General features: G+C 31.2%; 2 protein-coding genes and 2 long non-coding RNA genes across 19 annotated transcripts in view; 2 read left to right on the forward strand and 2 right to left on the reverse strand.

The window, feature by feature from the left end:
• The window catches only part of LOC130895921 (protein turtle), a 57,390-nt gene extending 49,454 nt beyond the window's left edge, over positions 1–7,936 (forward strand). For 14 of the 15 annotated variants that reach the window (XM_057803551.1, XM_057803557.1, XM_057803564.1 and 11 more), the window contains one exon: positions 354–7,936. In XM_057803551.1, the coding sequence (XP_057659534.1) occupies positions 354–1,635 (1,282 nt within the window). In that variant the 3' untranslated portion in view covers positions 1,636–7,936. The remainder of the gene's footprint in view (positions 1–353) is intronic. The other variant, XM_057803552.1, reaches the window with a different exon arrangement.
• The window catches only part of LOC130895927 (uncharacterized), a 49,720-nt gene that overhangs the window by 6,700 nt on the left and 23,364 nt on the right, over positions 1–19,656 (reverse strand). The window contains exon 1 of one of the 2 annotated variants that reach the window (XR_009059503.1): positions 7,068–7,183. The exons of the other annotated variant lie outside the window; for it this stretch is intronic. This is a non-coding gene — a long non-coding RNA (uncharacterized LOC130895927). Of the gene's footprint in view, positions 1–7,067; positions 7,184–19,656 lie in introns of those variants that run through there. 2 annotated transcript variants of the gene reach the window in all.
• LOC130895928 (uncharacterized) lies at positions 7,937–15,791 on the reverse strand. The gene is made up of 3 exons (XR_009059504.1): positions 15,732–15,791; positions 8,147–8,233; positions 7,937–8,027 (listed from the first exon to the last, which is right to left on the reverse strand). It is a non-coding gene; the product is annotated as an uncharacterized LOC130895928 (long non-coding RNA).
• Positions 10,053–18,869, forward strand: LOC130895925 (protein borderless). Its single transcript, XM_057803571.1, has 7 exons — positions 10,053–12,457; positions 14,863–15,091; positions 15,155–15,436; positions 15,690–16,099; positions 16,179–16,530; positions 17,601–17,903; positions 18,117–18,869. Exons 1-7 carry the CDS (start codon positions 12,275–12,277, stop codon positions 18,350–18,352), a joined length of 1,995 nt encoding a protein of 664 aa, XP_057659554.1. The 5' UTR covers positions 10,053–12,274; the 3' UTR covers positions 18,353–18,869.

Consider the following 19,656-nt stretch of genomic DNA (forward strand, 5'->3'; position numbering starts at 1 on the left):
AAAAATTTCCGACCTTTATTTTTCGTCATAGACTCCTTTTAAGTCTATTTAAACCTTTTTAACCTATCCATATGATCAAAATAAACATTCTGGTATGTGATAACGTCCTTCGCCGATAAAAATATCTCTTGTGCAAGTGGAAATTCGAGGTTAGGAAACAGGACGACTCACAATTTTTAAATAACCCTCGTATATCGAATTGTGGAGCTTATTTTCAAATTTCAAATTCATTTATTCGATTCAATCTATTGTCAAAATATTTATTTTTGTTAAAAAAGTACAGTAACAATAGAAAAAATTGGCAATTTTCCTTCCATAGAAATGAATAAAATGTGAAAAATTTTTTCCTTCAGACTTAGAAAAGGCCGAATACCAGGTTTGAGAACTCTGGCATTCATCGCGAACTGGATATGGCCGAGAGATCGATGCCGTTCCGGTAGCCTATCAAGTCTCACCTGGCATCCAGACTACCTCCATCCAGGTTCTCCTTCCAAATCTTTGGCGCGTATATCCAGAGCGGCCGACGGTCGTTTCGTTTTGGTCGATTCGGTGTTGAGTTTGCGCGCCGATAGTGCCTCTAACATTTCGAGCAGCGACGACGGGGGATTTTTACCGAAACGAGGCGCTAATAATCGAGCTTCGTGGCGAAGACCGCTCGTAGGTTATCCCAGCGAACTCAGTCTACGATCTGACGCTTCGGGACAATCTGCTTCTGGATTACCCGCTTTCATCATCGGACAAAGGTATCAACAACAATCGAATTTGAAACCTTTACAAACAATATACAGTCCCCATACACCCCAAGTGATGTCTAGCAGCCCGGCGACTTCCAGCGGATTATTATTAACTCCTTGGTCTCCCATGTACTTTAGTGATTTGAGCTCGGTTAGATATACCAGTTCGGGGGAGCGGTCGTTTCCCACGCCGCCAGGTTTCATGCAACTAAAATCCGTTCACGAAAGATATTCCCAAGAACTACCACCGCTAAAAGCCATCCACGAAGAACATCAAGGTTTTATTCCCGTTCATCCTGTAAGAGATAGTCCTAGGGTAATACCTCAACATAGATTAGCCAGAAGCTCTAGATTGTTACCGCCCAGACACGCGCGGATAGCGAGAAGCGCTCCCGAGCTGGATCACCTCGATAGATCGCCCGAAAGTAGATCTAGCTCGAGCGGATTCGGAAGTAAGAATACTTCGCAACAAAATCAGAGCTCGCACAGCGGTAGTACGTTGATAGGTTGGGGTCTACCGCCTTACAGACCACCGCCACCTGTGCCATCCATGTTACCACCACCGCCTCCCTCCCTTGTTGGCCATTGGCTGGATATCGCCAGTTCTTCTCCTTCGGCCTCGGATCACATTCACAAGGCTGTAGATGTCGGTAGCGTCGACGGCCATTACGAATTCGATCCTAGTACACCCACGCCTACTCCTTCCACACCGACAGGCTCTAGAGATATAGATTTAGATACTACCGGTCCTGGACCTCCTCAACGGAAAAGCTACGGAATCATAAGAAGCAGATACGACAACATCGACGCCAGAGTTCAGGCCATGAAGCAAGAATTCAACGAGTTCAGGAAAAGGCAAGCCAGCAGAAGACGAAGCCAGGAATTGGAAAGTGCCTGTTGATGCACAATTTTTTTTTCTTTGGTGAGTGCGTGAATTCGTCGTTTTTATTTTGTGTCAAATATTTGAAGCTCTAGGTATATTTGAATATCAAAATTCTTGGAATCGCATTAAATAAATTTTCAATTCACTTATTTTTTTTATGCGAATGTTTTAGCAAAAATTTAATAATAATAATAATAATAAATACAGAAAAAAAATTGAGGAAGCAGACACTCCACTTTGAAACAAGTCAAAAAAAGGGAAGACGAGTCGATAAACTGAAGTCCTCATCTGGAAAATTAAATCGAGGACCACATTTGTAAAAAAAAGTCAAGGAAACTAAGACTACACCTCAAAAAAATCGAGGAGCCTACCGAGGCGGAGATACCCCCTCAAAAAAAGTCTGCAAGTTGGAAATCTCACCCCAAAAGTCGACGAGGCAGAAATTCCACCTCAAACAAAGTCGACGAGGCAGGTTTTTGATCTCCAACTAAGTTTACGAGACGGGAATTCCACATCAAAGAAAGTCGACGAGGCGGGAATTCCATTTCAAACAAAGTCGACGAGGAGGGAATTTGATCACAAACTAAGTTAACGAGGCGGGAATTCAACCTCTAACAAAGTGGACGAGGCGAGAATTCCATTTCAAAAAAACTGACCAGGCGGAATTCCATCTCAAAATAAGTCGATGGGGCAAGAAAAAAAAATATCAAGCAAATAAGGACTATATATTTAAAAAACAGAGAAAGCGAGAAAATTTTGAGACGACGAAGTGAGGACACCAACTGAACGAACAATTTAAGACTGACTCTGAGGTTCTCATCTTTAAAAATACATTGTAAACATAATTATGCCATCTTAAAATCGAGTTGGTGAGGTCTTCGGAAAAAAACAAGGAATCCATCTCAAAAGAATTGTGGAAGCGAGGAGGTGGAAAAGGATCCCAATTCAGAAAAAAATTAGTAGAGCTAAAATCCCAATCTCAAGAACTAAAATAAAGTCGATACAGAACTTCACCTCACAAATAAGTCTAAGAAATGAAAGCGAGGACCTTCTGAAATAAATACCGAGGTATCTAGGACCTCATCTCAAAAAAATAGGTCTACATCGAAAAAGCGGACGAAGAAGTGGACTCAAAGAAAAATTTGAAAGACTGAGGTCCACATTTTGATCAATAAGTCTTTGAATGATTTTGAGTCTAAAATATTTTTTAATGAATAATTTTTTCTGTACATTTTTAAAATTGAAATTTCCAATAAAATTGTATCTGTAAATATTCCTGGGTGAGGTTTCCACGTTGTATTTGAGTGAGATTTTACTCGGTTTTTATAGAGTACAAATTACAATCATTTGTCATTATTATTGATCACATTTTCGATTAATTCAATTTCGGAGGATGTATTATAAAAAAAATAATCATCGAGATATTTCTAGAGCTTCCAAATAGGATTTTCTATACAAAAAACTCATATTTGTCGATTTCAGTGTGATATCGTAACAACTACAAGCAAAAAAAACGAAATATGTTCTAAATCTTGTAATAAATGTATAACAGAACCAAACGAGACGTTTATAAGATCAAATTATTAATTAAATAAGATTATAAGTTATAAAATTATTAAAAAAAAAACAAAAACACATTTGTCATAGGTAATTTCTAATGTAGGGATAAGTACGAGGCTCAAACTCGGATTGTCACTGGAAGGCTATAAGGAAAATCTGTCGTTCATGCGATTTATTTAGTTGTCGAATAAAAAAGACCTTAAATTAGGTCATTGATTTTTTTTTTGAAAAATAAATCCAATTTTTACATAAAAACAGAAGACTAAAAAAAACTATTTCAAAATTTAATCTTCCAGTACAAATCCAAAAACTACACAACTTTATAATACACGTATCAACGTGTTCGAAGGAATGATCGATATAGAAAGAGAAATTAAATCTATTGAATTACATTCAAAAAAATTTTAACAATTCAAAAACCCCATATAAAAATATTTTTCCAAAATATAGTAAATTTAATGGGAAATTCGATATAAAAAAAAATTTAAGCTATTTACACAAAAAAAATGATGGAACCCAAACAATTTAAATCGAATTTAACGAAAAATATTTCAAGATTTCGTTAATAACAATTTTTTTGATTGTACTACAACAATTTATTTCTCATCAAATCATTCTTTTTCAATAAATTCTAACGCTTTAGCGCGGTCTTCGAGATCGTGATCACCAACAGTGGCGTAACCAAAAAAAATTTTCCCCCCAGTTTATATTTTTACCCACCCTTTCGTTACGCCATTGTTAAACAAGAGAGGCTGTTGCGTTTTGTAATATTAGATGTTTAGGATCACATTATATATATAGTGATGTACCTTGCGTCTACTAGAGGCGCCCCTAGGATCCCAAGTTGGGCCACGGCGTCAAAACGAATCGGAAACTACTAACCTATATAATTTTTTTTTAAATATATATAAACAAAGGACCTTGGAAACAAATTATAAAAACAAAAACATTTTTTAAATCATTGTTTGGAATTAACATTACACCATTTACTTAATAAACTATATTAGGATTTAGTAGTATCCCGAATTTTGTCAATGACAGTTCATTTCCAGAACACTTCACAGAACACATAAGAGGAAACGTCAACCTGTAAAACGTTGTGTTTTATGGAAATTCAATAGAATCGAATAATCGAAAAAAAATCGATCGATATGAGTACTTCTGCTACTGTCATTTCATATCAAAATGTTTGGTTAGAAAATATTATCCGCTTCGTTTTGATTGCTTTTTCACTTTTGTTAACAGTTTTAGTATATCTATGAAAATATAACCAAACAAACTAAAAGTGGAGGTTCTAACACATCATTCAACAAGTCGTGTGACTAACTGTAACATTTTTTTTGCCAATAATCGATTTTATTCTTCCTTTAATACAGTATTCCAAAGCTTCTCCAACTTTTCGATGCCGTGCTTGTATAAGGATTTGTCTTTTGCCTTAAAATAGGCTTCAGTTTCAGCGCCTTCATTTGATCTGAATTTCTTTCTATTTTTTTGACATCAGCGAATATCCAGTAGTCACTGGAGGCTTTGTGGACTTTTTTGATGTTTTCTGGACGACCAGAACCTTCACCATCATTGGTGTATATACAACCACACAAGAAATTGAATCAGTGATTTTGAAATTAATTGTAGAGTATTTTGAAAGTTGGTACTACATAAACGTCATACGGATTTGACAATGGCACTGCCCTCTGTGTGTCAGTTACACGACTTATTGAGTGATGTAATGTAAGTGCAATACAGTCGAACTCCGATAATTCGAACACCGATAATTCGAATTCCTCGTTAATTCGAACTTTTGCGTCGGTCCCTTGACATTCCTATTACTAACACATGTAAAAAAACCTCGATAATTCGAACTTTTGAAGTTCGAATTATCAAAAAATTCGTATTTTCTGTGTTAATTACAAAAAAAAAATCGAATTTTTGGCGTTTAAATAATTGAAAAGTTCGAATTTTTGATGTTCGAATAATTGAAAAATTCGAATTTTTCTTGTATAAATTATGTATATACAAAGGTATTAAAAAATTCGAACTGTTAGTGTTGAAAAAAATTGAAAAATTCGAACTGTTAGTGTTGAAAAAAATTGAAAAATTCGAATCTTCAGATTCTAGGTAAGACGACGATATTTTGTCGAATCACTCGATTTGCTTCAAAGGAAAAAATCGTCAGCATGAAGCAATCTAGCATAGCTGATTTCTTTACAAAAAAATAAATATATGTATTTTTTTTTATTTTAAGATAAATAATCGGTCCTTTTTAGGACCAAAAATTCTTCAAACGTATACAAATTATTATTTTAAATAAATAAATAAATAAATAAACATGTTATATACCCATAACATATTTATTTATTTATAAAATGGAAAGATGCATCGAAATGCATACATATATGTATGTAAATGTGCACAACTCCGATAATTCGAACACCTCGATAATTCGAACTTTTGCTACGGTCCCTTGCAGTTCGAATTATTGGAGTTCGACTGTAATATTATTAAATCTTTTTGAATTTCAAACGAGAATCAACTAAATTTTCAATACCAAAAAAAATTTCGAGCGTATACAATTTGTTTGCAATAAAAAGGGAGACCTTTTTATTGATAATAAAAAAATTTTATACCCTAATCAAAACATTATGAAATTAACGTAACATAAACAAAGTGAATCTTAACCTAAAAATTACTTAAATTATATATTTTTTTGTATGTACTTGCCGAAAAAAATATAATTTTCGAAGAAAAATCGGGGAATTTATGGTTTTCTAAATTTTTTGGTCATAAAAGTGAGAAAATCTCGGTTTTTCAATCTCTACTGTCATATTTATCTTGAATGCAACGAAAAAATAAATGAAATTAAAACCCACTTCCAAATAACTGAAAACATCTAGTTTATGTTAAGAGTTTATTTAAATACAAAAAAAAATAATTTATAATCATAAAAATAAAAAGTATAAAAAACAAATTCAAAATTTTGTAACATTGTTTCAATATTATTAGTTGATTCTCATTGGTTTAAGAGTATGGTGGAGTGAAAGTTGTTTATTTTTGAAAATGATTATCAATTTACTGGTAATTCAAGTGGGGGTTTCAAATATTTAACAAACAAAATTTTCATGACATTTTTATATCCTCAATTATCATTATTTTCGTATAAAACTGTGATAATCTAGAAGTAGATGCCACATATTTATTAGCCTGGGATTGAGTATGTCCCCATTTTCTAGTTTGTTTGGTACATCTTGTATCTATACTTTTTATTTTTGTTAATGGACGTATTTGTGAACAATATTTATAATTAAAGATTAATTTTGATAATAATTGTAAATATGAAAAGAAATTGTTCACGCTTTTGTTCATATTTCAAACTGTTTTTTTTTTGAGATTTAGACTAAATCAAATTCATATTTATTCGATGAATAATATATTTTACTTTATTTTTTATATTTTTACGAATTTATCGTTGTATAAGTGATATCTGATTTAGTACAATTCATAATTTAATTTATTTGTTTGTTTTTGACTGATTTATATACTATTAGGTGTGTGGCTAGGAGATTCTTACAATTTTTGAGCTATTCTTATAACAACGTTGATTTTGTTGATTAATTATGCAGTTATAGTACACTATAACAGTAATCTCGTTTTTTAGTTCTAGAAAATCATCAGATTTCAATGAATTTTTTTTAAATCTTTGTGTTTATGAAAAAATTATAGGGATAACAAAAAATGCAAAACTTATATTAATTTCACGGCTTTGAATCTGTCCAATGAAGTTATTATAGTTTTTTCTCAATTAACACAAAACAAAATATACAAAAAATGTTGATTTTTCATGTTTTTACAGCTCTAAATAATAATACTACCTGTAAAAAGTAACTTTCTCTTACATTGTTTACATTTCACCAAAACTAGTTTTCGATTCATTCACAAATAATTGAATCACTTTTATTCACAACCAATAATACAAATAACAGTTAATTCTTGAAACAACTAATCACTTTCTATTCGTACTGCGATTTTTTTTTCTTGGTTAGGCCTCTCTTCTTTTTTGAAATGACAACTGTTGTCTACTTCACCATAGAAAAATAAAAAACAAAGAAGTGTTATACACTTTGTTCGCTGGTTCAATTCCGATTCAGTTTAGGAACCAATCGCAAACGCTATTTCAAAGTTGCCGTTCTGCTCTAAATTTGAAGGAATAGTTCTGTGTTCAAAAGTAGCATATTTTATTCATTATAATTATCTCGAATGCTGGTAATACAGGAAGTACTAATTCTTACAGGAACGAATTGATTTTCGTTCACCTAAATCATTTTTTTTTATATATGTTTTTGGAAAGCTCAAAAATTGCGCTAGCCCCCTTTAAAAAAAAACCGAGTACTTTAGGGGATACCGAAGGCGTAAAAGCAACACCACTTGTAGTTATAAATTTTCAAAAGTGCTTTTGCGCCTTCACAAAATGTTAAATTTCCAAAATACAAAAAAAAATCTTGCCAATGATATTTATTACTGATAAATAAGGACGGAGACATTTTTAATAACATTTTGCATGTTCACTAGGCACTTGATCTTTTCTAAAAGTTAAACGGGATATGAAAAAAAAACTACCTGTATATTAATATCATTTCACGAAGCACACTGACGATTTAGTTGTAGAAATTTTTAGTTGTAAGTGTTAAGTAGTAAACCGACAGTTGTTACTATGTAACTACGCTGTATAAAGCATCACATCTAAATAAAAATACAATAAAACGTTGCCAGATCTATTTATTTTCTTTAATTCTCACACCTTTATTTCCTCGAAGAATAAATTACGTCTTTCATGCAATTAAGATGAACTAGTGAATCTATAGTGAAATAAAAAACGAATAAATGAGAAGAAAATACTGAAAATCAGAAAAAGATAAAGAGAATTATCCTAAAAAAGCAATAAAATCGGAGTTTGGAAAAGTGACACGTTCCCTACCTTATTAGTTTCCGCCATGTTTATGTCACCTGTCAAAATTTCACATACACCTAACTCGTACCAAATGAAAATTATTTTTCTTCTTAACTAAATATGGAGAAAAAAAATTAGTGTGGTTTATAAATGTTCCAACGACCATCAAAATAGGAAAAGCTTGTTTTTTTATGTAAATTATTATTGACAATATCTAATCATAATCAATTAAAGCCGGTTCTAATGTCAATTGTCACTTGTCACTCATCTTTCAATCATAGTTATCAAACCTTAAAACACGGAGCTGTTTAATTGTAAGATTGGTTGCCTAATGTAGTAAAAACGGTTGTGGACAATTGTTATTTATAAAGAGTAGAGAGGAGGATATTCCTTATGGAAGAAATGTTGAAAACGTGTCCATCTGTTCAAAAACCTTCCAGAATGAGGCTAATTTAAACAAAGACAATGTAGCAATTGCGGATGAATTGAAATATGCAGTTAAAAAATTTGTTAAAAACTTAAGGAGCAACCCTCGTATGTAAGTGTTTTTATTATATAGGGATTTAAATACTTGAATTATATAAAAAAAACGTTCATTATCTCAAGGGGGTGAATTTTAATCACTTTCAAAGGATATTTTATAAAGAAACCACTTAATTTGATAGTTCTAGAAGGCTTTCCGATTAATAAACCACTGTAGAACGTTCAAATATAGAATAATGCATGACGAATTCTGGAAAATCGAATTTTCGAGAAAAATACTTATAAATATAAATATGACACAACTGTAGAGATAATAGTTTAATTAATGCGACTAACGAGCACTCGAATCGCGATTAGAAACTAATGAATAATTATTTAAAACATAAATTAGTTGTATTAATAGTGAAATGTGTCCAATATCACGAAATTTCACGATTAATTTGATCTATAAACATAAAATGATTTTTAAAGGAAATTTTATAACGAAACCACTCAATTTGATAGTTCTAGAAGGCTTTCCGATTAATAAACCACTGTAGAACGTTCAAATATAGAATAATGCATGACGAATTCTGGAAAATCGAATTTTCGAGAAAAATACTTATAAATATAAATATGACACAACTGTAGAGATAATAGTTTAATTAATGCGACTAACGAGCACTCGAATCACGATTAGAAACTAATGAATAATTATTTAAAACATAAATTAGTTGTATTAATAGTGAAATGTGTCCAATATCACGAAATTTCACGATTAATTTGATCTATAAACATAAAATGATTTTTAAAGGAAATTTTATAACGAAACCACTCAATTTGATAGTTCTAGAAGGCTTTCCGATTAATAAACCACTGTAGAACGTTCAAATATAGAATAATGCATGACGAATTCTGGAAAATCGAATTTTCGAGAAAAATACTTATAAATATAAATATGACACAACTGTAGAGATAATAGTTTAATTAATGCGACTAACGAGCACTCGAATCACGATTAGAAACTAACGAAAAGTGTATTTAAAACATAAATTAGTTGTATTAATAGTGAAATGTGTAAACGTAGTGTTTTAAAACGATGATGAGGGAAGGCCTAAAAGTTTCAACAACTCCTCAAGATATTTTAAAATCTTATTAAGCGCAAAATGTTCGTAGGAGGCTATTAAATTTAAAATTGCGGCTGTTTATAAAATGACGTTAATTCAATATTTCCTTTAGTTTTTATTTACGTTGATGTACGACAAAAGTTGCCACTATTTACGAATAAAAACATTTTGAGAATTATTTTAATAAAAATTTGTTGGTGTTGTGTGTATTCCGACAAAATTTACGCGTTTTATACCTAAAATATATAGGACAAACAAAGGGATCGTTTTAAGCCAGAGCTAATGAACATACATACATTTTTAATAAGAATTTTTCTAAATGATTACTAATAGAACTCGTTCACTATGACGCATACAAAAAAACAAATTCATGCAAATATTCGTCATTTACCTCATTACCTTACCGAAAGTCTTAAATTTGGTAATTAATAGCCACAACATGACTGCGCAACCTTATAATTGACCTTTTTACGTTGGAGGATTGCAACGAGATAATTAATACATTAAGTCAATAAGAATTACAGTAAGATGCAGTTAGTTCCTTATTTTTTTTTTTTCAATTTCGTAAAAATATTAATCAACTTGTTTCCCTCACTTTAGTTCTAAAATAAAATACAAAGACAGCGACTAACTTACCCATTACCTCCCTTACCTCATTTGTTTGAAATCGCATTCCGCCTAGTTATAGAAGGGAATCAGATCAGGAGGATAAGGTGGATAAAGCGATATAACGTAACGGAGATATATTTGAAGGTTCATTATTCAATATCCTGACAGCTTTGTCCTTTACAAGGTACAGATCTGCTATGCAGAGCGCAGGTAAGTTGAGGGCACAGGTTTGAAGGGGTCAATGAAAGTTGTTTCGTGAATCCAAGTAGATTTTCTGATGGAAGGACGGAATCCATTGCAAGGATTGTATTTCTGTTGCGAGCGAGCTTTTTATCAGCATTAAGCAATCGCGTTATCCACAGGACAGTTACAGATCCGATGTACGTATTTTTAGGTCAATTAATGCTATAAATCTAACCTTTTTAGTTATTGTTTTGCTTTATGTAGTTCGTTCTTCAAAATAATATATCACAACTTTGAAAGTGTTGATGGAAGGTTTTTGTAATAATATCGATCGAAGAGACAGGAGCAAAACGTGTCAGGAAATCAAAAATTCTATGTTTGAAGTACCAAAAGACTGTCAGCTCGACCTTAAAGGCCAAAAAAAGGGTTTTACGTTCTTTAGAACACGTTTTTCGGATGAAATCCATTGTATGGGTTGTATTTCTGCTGCGAGCGAGCTTTTTATCAGCATTAAGCAACCGCGTTATCCACAGAATAGTTACAGATATAATGTAAGTATCTTTGGGTCAATTAATGTACTAAATGTATTATTTTGCACTTTTTTCTTCTGTTTTTCTCCAATATAAGATATTACAACATGCAGTATGTGTCAGTAACAAATAAAAACAAAAGTTGCGACGAAAACATCGTGCAAAAATATAGTTGTTTACATATTTAAACGAACAAACAAACATTATCTGTAACCTTAGATAATAGTCAATGAAAACGAAATGAATTCAATAACAAAATTCATTACGAGATATTTTTCGAAACATGGAGAAGATTAAAATCTGGAACAAGTACTTTTGCACGTACATCCATTTTACGATTTACGACTAAATGCTTTGCTTTTGTGTCCCATCGGTCAATAATAAGGGGTATTTAGCTTAAAAAAAACACATGCTTCCGACTTATTATTACCTGAGGTTACATGTTTTATTATTAACAACAATTGCCGTTTGAAAACCTTTGCTAAGGCCACAAAACAAGAAGTTGGACTGAAGAAATTTTTATTGTACCGATGAATTCAAGTTTGAGCTATTCGGTTCAAAACTAAGAATTTATTTTCGACCTAGTGCCCAAGAAAAGATGATGCCAACGAACAATTATAGTCTGGGGTGGTTTTTCTAACCATGGAATTGGCGATTTGACCAAAATTGATTGAATTATGAGACTAAATTTTCGGAACAAAATGTCGTTTCTTTTGGTTCGCGATTAATTGGAGAAGGATCCATTTTCCAAATGGACAGTGATCATAAACATATTTCCAAATTCTGTAGAGGACATTTGGAAAAGAAAGGGTTACAGGGAGTGTTAATAAACAAGGTTTGACCGCCGCTATCAACTGTTGATATTTCCTTACGTTTATTGATTATCAAAAAGTGTTTTATTGGATTATTTAACAGTTTAATTGAAATGATCTGCATGGTATATTAAAATTAATGCATGAAAGAGACGTGAGGTGATTTTCCTGAAGATAAATGGACGTTAAAAGAAATTAAAGATAATAATTGGTGTTTTTCTTCAATAATTAGCCACGTAACAAAATTAAATACAGGAAACGGTCCATCCTTTCATGTATTTTTTATTTTCTGCTAAACAACTTGAATGACCCTACGTAAAATGCTATCTAGGTTGGTCTTCAATTCTCGATGTTATTATATTTGATTTGCCCGATCTAGTTTATTTTAATGTTGACGTTCAATCCGCACGCGTACTCAACCTCTTATTGAAAATGAATGGGGCGATTATTTGCGTTGTGGTTTTTTTCGTTGTCAGTGCCGTTGGAGGTTACTATTTTCAGGAAAATCGACCGAAATATCTGACTGCTGCCGTGGGTGATCATGTAGTTTTTAATTGTGAAATTGATTTTCCGCAGAATTTTCCGATACCGTATAAACTGTTTTGGAAAAGGAAGGTGGGTAGATTTAGTGTATATATTGAATGTGAAATTCTGAAAAGTTGGAAAATATGAGATTTGGAAAACATTTCAAGAATTACATTAAGAAAATTCGGAATTTATTTGAAAATAATAGAAACTTTGATCAATTCGAAAAGACATTTTGAATAGAGAGAAAACAGAGCGTAAAAATAATCTGAAACTGAAAATACGTATAGCTGAAATATTCAAAATATTATTTAATATAGAAAATGTTCAGAATACAAAAAATTGTACGATTCGAATAATTAGTATGAGTTGAAAAATCGGAAAATTTGTGAAAATTTAATATTTAACAATTGTTAAAGTTATACAAAAAATGTGAAAAAATATTTATGAAATTTGAAATATTCGGATGGAAATTTTATTTCGGAAACCAATGAAGAAAATTTAGAAATAATGGCAAATATGGAAATATAAGAAATGTGTAGAATTTGGAAAATTTAGGTTTCAAAAATGTTATTCATAATCAAAAATTTCGAAATTAAAATAACTCAAAAATGATTTGAAAAGTTCAGAAATAATGTGGAAAATTGAAAAATCAAAATTTAAGGAGAATTTAATATTTCGAAACTTTATGTAAATACAATATCTCGAAAATAGATCAAGAGATTTTTGGAAATTGTATGTAATGGATATATCGGAGAAATTTAGGGAATTTAAGGAATTTTTGAAATTTCTAAATATTGAAAATTTTTCCAGAAATTTTACGCATTCAAAGAGATTGAAAATTTGTATGAAAAATTTTGAAAATTTGTGTAAAATTGAAGAAATTAAATAAATTTTAGATTTTCAAAAATAATCAAAATTGGAAAAACAAAATATTTTCGAAAATTTCACGACATTTAACATTTTTTTCAGAAATTTTACACATTTGTACTTTCAGAAATTGGAAAGTTCACGATATTTTTGAAAATGTTTGATAGATTTTCAGAAATTTGTAAAAAAATTAAAAATTGAGGAAATTAAAAGGAATTTTAAAAAATTTAGAATACTCAAAATTGCAAAAAACAATATATTTTCATTTTTCCAATAATTTTAGTTTTTGTAATTTGTGAAGAAAAATTTGAAAAGTATAAAAAATGAAAACTGGAGAAATTTTTGAATTTCAAAAATACTCAAAAATTGGAAAGTCACATTATCATTTTTCCCAGAAATTTAATTCAAAAAATGTGAAAAGTTTTTGTAATTAGTAAAGAAACGTTGTGTGAAAATTGAAGAGATTTTGAAAAATCGAAAATATTCAAAAATTGGAAAGGTCACGATATTTTTAAAAATGTTTCGATAGATTTTCAGAAATTTGTAAAAAAATTGAAAATTGAAGAAATTTAAAAAGTATTTTAAAAATCCAAAAATAATCAAAATTGGAAAAACAAACATTTTCAAATTTTTCCAAAAATTTTACGCGTTTATGTAAATTGAGAAGAAAAAATTTGAAAATTGAACTAATTTAGATAAACAGAAATTAAAACCCCAAAAATTAAAAAGATATTTTAATAATTTTCCAAAAATTACACATTTTCACACAATCAAAACATTTAAGGAAATTAGAACAGAAAATTTCAAATACTAAAAATTGAAAAACTCAAGATATTTTTCGCCCTATTATAAAAATTTGGAAAACCTGATAAATTTCTAGGGGCTTCAATGACATTCATTAACATGAAATACTCAATCAATGTAACAATATTTCGCATTTATAGGTTATATACTTGAAGTTATTGGGAATTATATATGAATATATATCTTCTACATTTTATTCATAAATTCACAGAATATTAACAAAAAAAGGTTCTCATATAATTTTTTCCATACTTAAAATCCCCCACTTTTATTATTAATAATGTGGAAATCAACCTTGTTTATAATATCTGGTTTTAGAATGCATATTCATCACTTTAATTTAACTAGAACCTTATTATCTATCCTATCACAAACATCCCCTTTCAAAAATAACCAAAAAGAATGTTTATCAGTACTCCAACCCCCGCCTTATCAGTTATAAGGCGGGAATGGTATGTTTTAGGGCTTTAGTGCGAGTAGTTAACTACCAATCAAACTGATCGCATATAGTGAATAAATTGCGGCGCAATTTAATGATATATCATATTTTCAAAACTCTTAATTAATAATTTTTCGAAAATATCCTCATTTATATTGTAAACCCAATGTAATTAGAATAAAAGCGACAGATAACGCGCATCAATTAAAGAACTTACCTAACCTCACTTAAACCATCTTTAATTAATTCATAAAAAAATGTTTTGAAAAAAAACACCAAAACTCCAACAAATTGAATATTAAAATCAACAATAACTGGGATATTAGATTATGTCGAGTAACATAACCTCAAAATATGAAACTATAAGTTATAAAAATTACAGGGAGAAGTTATTTATTCCTGGTACGACGGACGAATAACGGAAGCCGACGATTATGTCGGTAGAATAACATTGATAACGAAAATACCTCACCCCATTTACGGTATGGGTTCCATTAATTTAACATCAATCAGAGAATCCGACGCCGGATGGTTCGAATGCCGAACTCTGTTCCCTAATAGAACACCACCGTGGAGAAACAACGGCACGTGGTTCCATCTCACTGTTAGCGGTAAGTAATTACCTTCATCACAAATTTAACATGAAATTTTCATCATATTGTTTTCTACTTTAGGTGGAAATTTATTAGCTATTCCTCCTCTTAACAAGACCGTTTTGGAAGGAGCCGAAGTAGAATTTACATGTCTTACCAAAGATTACGAGATTAAAGTGAAATGGTTTAAAGACGGTATCGAATTATCGGAATACCACGATTTGTTAACTAGATCTTGGGTAACTAAAGATAATACGTTGGTTATACGTCCGACTGATTCTGGGGATACTGGAGAATACGAATGTGAAGCTTCTAATTACGAAGGCGAACGACAAACTGCTAGAGCCTACCTCAATGTACAATGTAAGGGCAATTATTTTTACAGCGGATTTCCTTTACAAACTCTACCTTTTTTCACATTGTTAGATTTCACCAAAACTCATTTTGGATTCTTTCCAACGCACATAGTATCTGTACTTTTTTATAGAAAATTAGAGGTATAGAAGCTTGTTAAACTAAGAAATAACATCTATACACCACTCCCTATATCTCTTTATAAAGCCAAAATACGAGGGGAGCGCGATAATTTAGAAATACCGTAATTTTTTTATTTTAGATAAAGCGAAAGTAGTATACGCCCCACCGGAAATTCACTTACCATTTGGCCGTCCAGCTATACTCGACTGCAATTACCGATCCAATCCACCTTTGACTAACCTCCGATGGGATAAAGACGGTTTCCTTTTCGATCCTTATAATATACAAGGTGTTTTTTATAGACGCAACGGAAGCTTATACATAAGTAAAGTTGACGAAACTCACAATGGTGTTTATACTTGCACACCTTATAACGATTTAGGCACAGCTGGACCTTCAACGAATATGCACGTTATCGTACAAAAACCTCCAGTTTTCGTCACAACACCTCATAATTTATATTTGAGGAAATTAGGGGAAACAGTGGAAATGACTTGTGACGCTAGAGATGGTGAAGATGGTCATAAACCTATTATTGTTTGGTACAAGGTGAGTAGAATCTTCACAGTGGACGTGTTATTATAAACACAAACTAATTTTAAATACCCTAAACACATTTTTTTAACAGAAAGACGGTACAACTTTACCAGTAGGTCGATACTTTATCAAAGACGGAAACTTGACAATTATGGATATTCAAACGAAAGATAGAGGTATTTATCAATGTTCTGCGACGAATAAAGCGGCTACAATCACTGTAGAAACCGAGTTATTAGTAGAAAATGTTCCTTCCAGTGCTCCATACAATCTATCGGCAGTATCGTCGGCTACAACAGTACATTTAACATGGCTAGTCAATCGGCAACGAATCAATGTCGATTTTAGTGTTTGGTACAAAGAAAAAGATACTAACGAATGGAAAACTTACTCTGTAACTAATACACAAAATATGGAAGCTACTATAACGAATTTGAATCCAGGTACGATTGAATACTATTGCAAAACGTGAGGCTTACTTTTACTTTTTAGTTACCTTTCAATCCGAATTATAAGTGCATCAGTGTAATTTCGCTAATATATTTTTTAAATCACCGTACTAATTCACATAATAACTAACATTGCACATTTGAGAAAATATAAACGACATAACTACTACGAATGCGTTTATTTATATAGGAATATTTACTACTTCTTCTTTTTTATTTAAGAATCGTTAATATAAAGACGGGACGCAATAGTTCCTTTATAACGTTGATATATTTCTTGAAACCACTTACGAATATAATAAATTTCAATCAATTCGCGTCTAAATTTCACTTATATATAGAAATGTTTCCACGTATTGATGAAAAAGTGTGTAAAATAACCAAAAAACTTCCTATCCCTTCTTACTTAACAGTGCCTAAGAGGCCAATAGGTGTCAGTCATGCTCAGTTGAAGGAAAAACGAAGACGAAAAAATGTAAACAAATCGTGAAGTTCGCAAATTTAAAACTGAACTAAAAAAACAGGTTTTTAATTTTAGTATGTAGAGATGACAATAGTCAGGAACATACTTTTCGGCATAAAAGATGCAAATTATTTTTCCATATACGAGGACTGCTACTAAATTTTGAGATAGACAAATAAAAACAAATATTTATAAATGGATATGGTTTTATTGTTTTTCAATATATTCTCCATTAAGATCAATACACTTTTGCATGCGTATGAACCATTTTTTCTATTTCGATTGAGATATCTCTAAAACATATTATTTGAATGCATCAACCGTTTCTTTAGGTGTAGAATAACGTTGATCTCACAATTTATTTTCGATCTGCGGGAATAAGAAGAAATCATTAAGTACCAAGCTGAGATGATTTGATTATTCAAAAACGTTTTTCTATAAACTGATGTGTGAGAGTCTTGATGGAAAATGATTCGTCTTCTGCGATTGATTTCCCTCATTTTTTCGATCACTTCCTCCAAATAAATGCTGGTGTTTTGTACGACTTTTCGTCCTTAAGAAAATCTATTATTATTTGTTTTATTGGTTTCCAAATTTCTAGGGAAGGCTTATGAATTTATGGTAATGTGTAAAGACGACAACGAAGATGGATTTTTCAGTAAATCAATAACCGTTTGGACAAAAGAGCTGGAAGGTGAACCAGAAGCTAGATTTATTTCAAAATTTCCCCCGGTGGGTTATCCTCGAAATGTGACTGTTCATCCTACAGAAGGGGGTTTATTAGTATCTTGGCAGAAACCTGAATATGGTCTGGAATTTTTGAAATGGTACATCGTCAGATGGACCAAAGGAAGTGATGATTATTTCTTTGGATCTGCTGATACAATCAATACATCGTATTTGAGTAGGTATATTTTTAATATACAGTGTGTTTCTTTACTATAATAATTTTAATTTTAAGAATCCAAATTTTATTACAGGGTAGGGTAAAAATATTATAAATTAGGATATCATGTCTTGTTAAGAGTTAGTATATTATCCCCACCAATTTATCAACCATTCTTGAGTTATTTTTCATTTATTACTTATTTTTTAACATTAATTTTAAAATTTCCAGTAACAAATCTATCAGAAGGCACGGAATATGACATACAAGTAGTCGCTTTATCTATAGATGATCAACAATCGGTTAGTGACAAAGTCAAAGCGATACTTCCAGGATTCAAAAGTTTAAGGGCAATAGCGACAGGCATCGTAGCTGGTTTAGGATTCTTAGCTGTAGCTTTTGTAGCCGTTTATTACATCAAAAAGAAATGGTTCAATTCGAACCCACATATTACCGTCAAAACTTAATATTTTTGTCGTTATTTGTACCGGGTGTCCCAAATTTGAAGAATATCAATAAGATTTCAAAAACTGAACATGAGACGTATTTTTTTATGTATACTTCAGCGTTTACAAGGCTGGGTCGATTAGTTTGTAGTATCTACAATTTTTTATCCTTCTTCAGGTTTGGAAACAAAAAAATAGTCACTAAGGGTTAAATCCGGAGAGTAGGGTGGATTAAAAAACAACTCGTAGCTCAATTATTATTTGAAAAGCCTGATGGTGCTAACTTTTTACTAAGCCGAGCATATTGTTTTTCATTTATTAAATTCCTCACATATTTCCGCACATTTCCATAATTCAACAAGCTATCGAGGAATTTCAGCATGAAGATGATTGAAACGTAGTGACGTTGAATGGCCTGATGTCATTATCTCTGAAAGGTTTCATATTCTCGAATTTGAGATACCCCTTACATATTTTAAATAAAATTTAGATAATTTCACCTTTATTGTTATATTTTTATTAAATGATTTTTATTTAACTTTAGTTTTATTCATTTTAATATAATTAAATACCCGATTTAGTGACAATTTAAAAATAAATATCAACGCGAGAAATTGCCAGTATATAGTTATTGCATTTTACGACAGTTGGTATAAATGAAAAAAAATCGCCACGTATTTCTATTCTACAAATAAAACGAACAATTTTTCTACTAGGGATTTTTAATAAATAAGATATAGTGAAGCCACGTACATCCTCGTAACATTTAACAATCATATCTGAAATTAAATATTAGTGTTAACGAAACCTCCCCGGCTTTTTTACAAAATTTTTTTTTTCTATAGTCTATTTTGGGGGCTCCGGTGCTGTAGGCACAAATAACATACTGTAAATCCGACCCTGACAAAGATGATATGACCGGAAGTTCACTATACAAGCTAATTTTCTGTGTAACGTTAAATGTTAATAATTCAAGCCTATGGTAGTCATTTTATATCGATTGTAATAACGACCTCGTTAAAAGGGATTTTAGTCACCCCAAATATAAAAATATTGTTGATTTATGTTCAACGATACTCTTACGATTTTATACATCATATTTATATTTTTGGATGACCAACTTTAGTAACTTATTTTTGTGGATTTAAAATTGCAGCGACAAGAAATCATTTCATCACAATCAACGCGAGAAATTGTCAGGACGTAGTTATTTTATTTTTCACTAGTTGGTAAACATGATAAAAGTCAAATGACCGGCAGCTCTGATAGAGAAGTTTAGTTTCAATGCAACGTTGGTTGTGAAGATTTTCAAGCTCGATTTTGTA

This window comes from Diorhabda carinulata, chromosome 6 (assembly GCF_026250575.1).
Source record: "Diorhabda carinulata isolate Delta chromosome 6, icDioCari1.1, whole genome shotgun sequence".
NCBI classification, from domain to species: Eukaryota; Metazoa; Arthropoda; class Insecta; order Coleoptera; family Chrysomelidae; genus Diorhabda; species Diorhabda carinulata.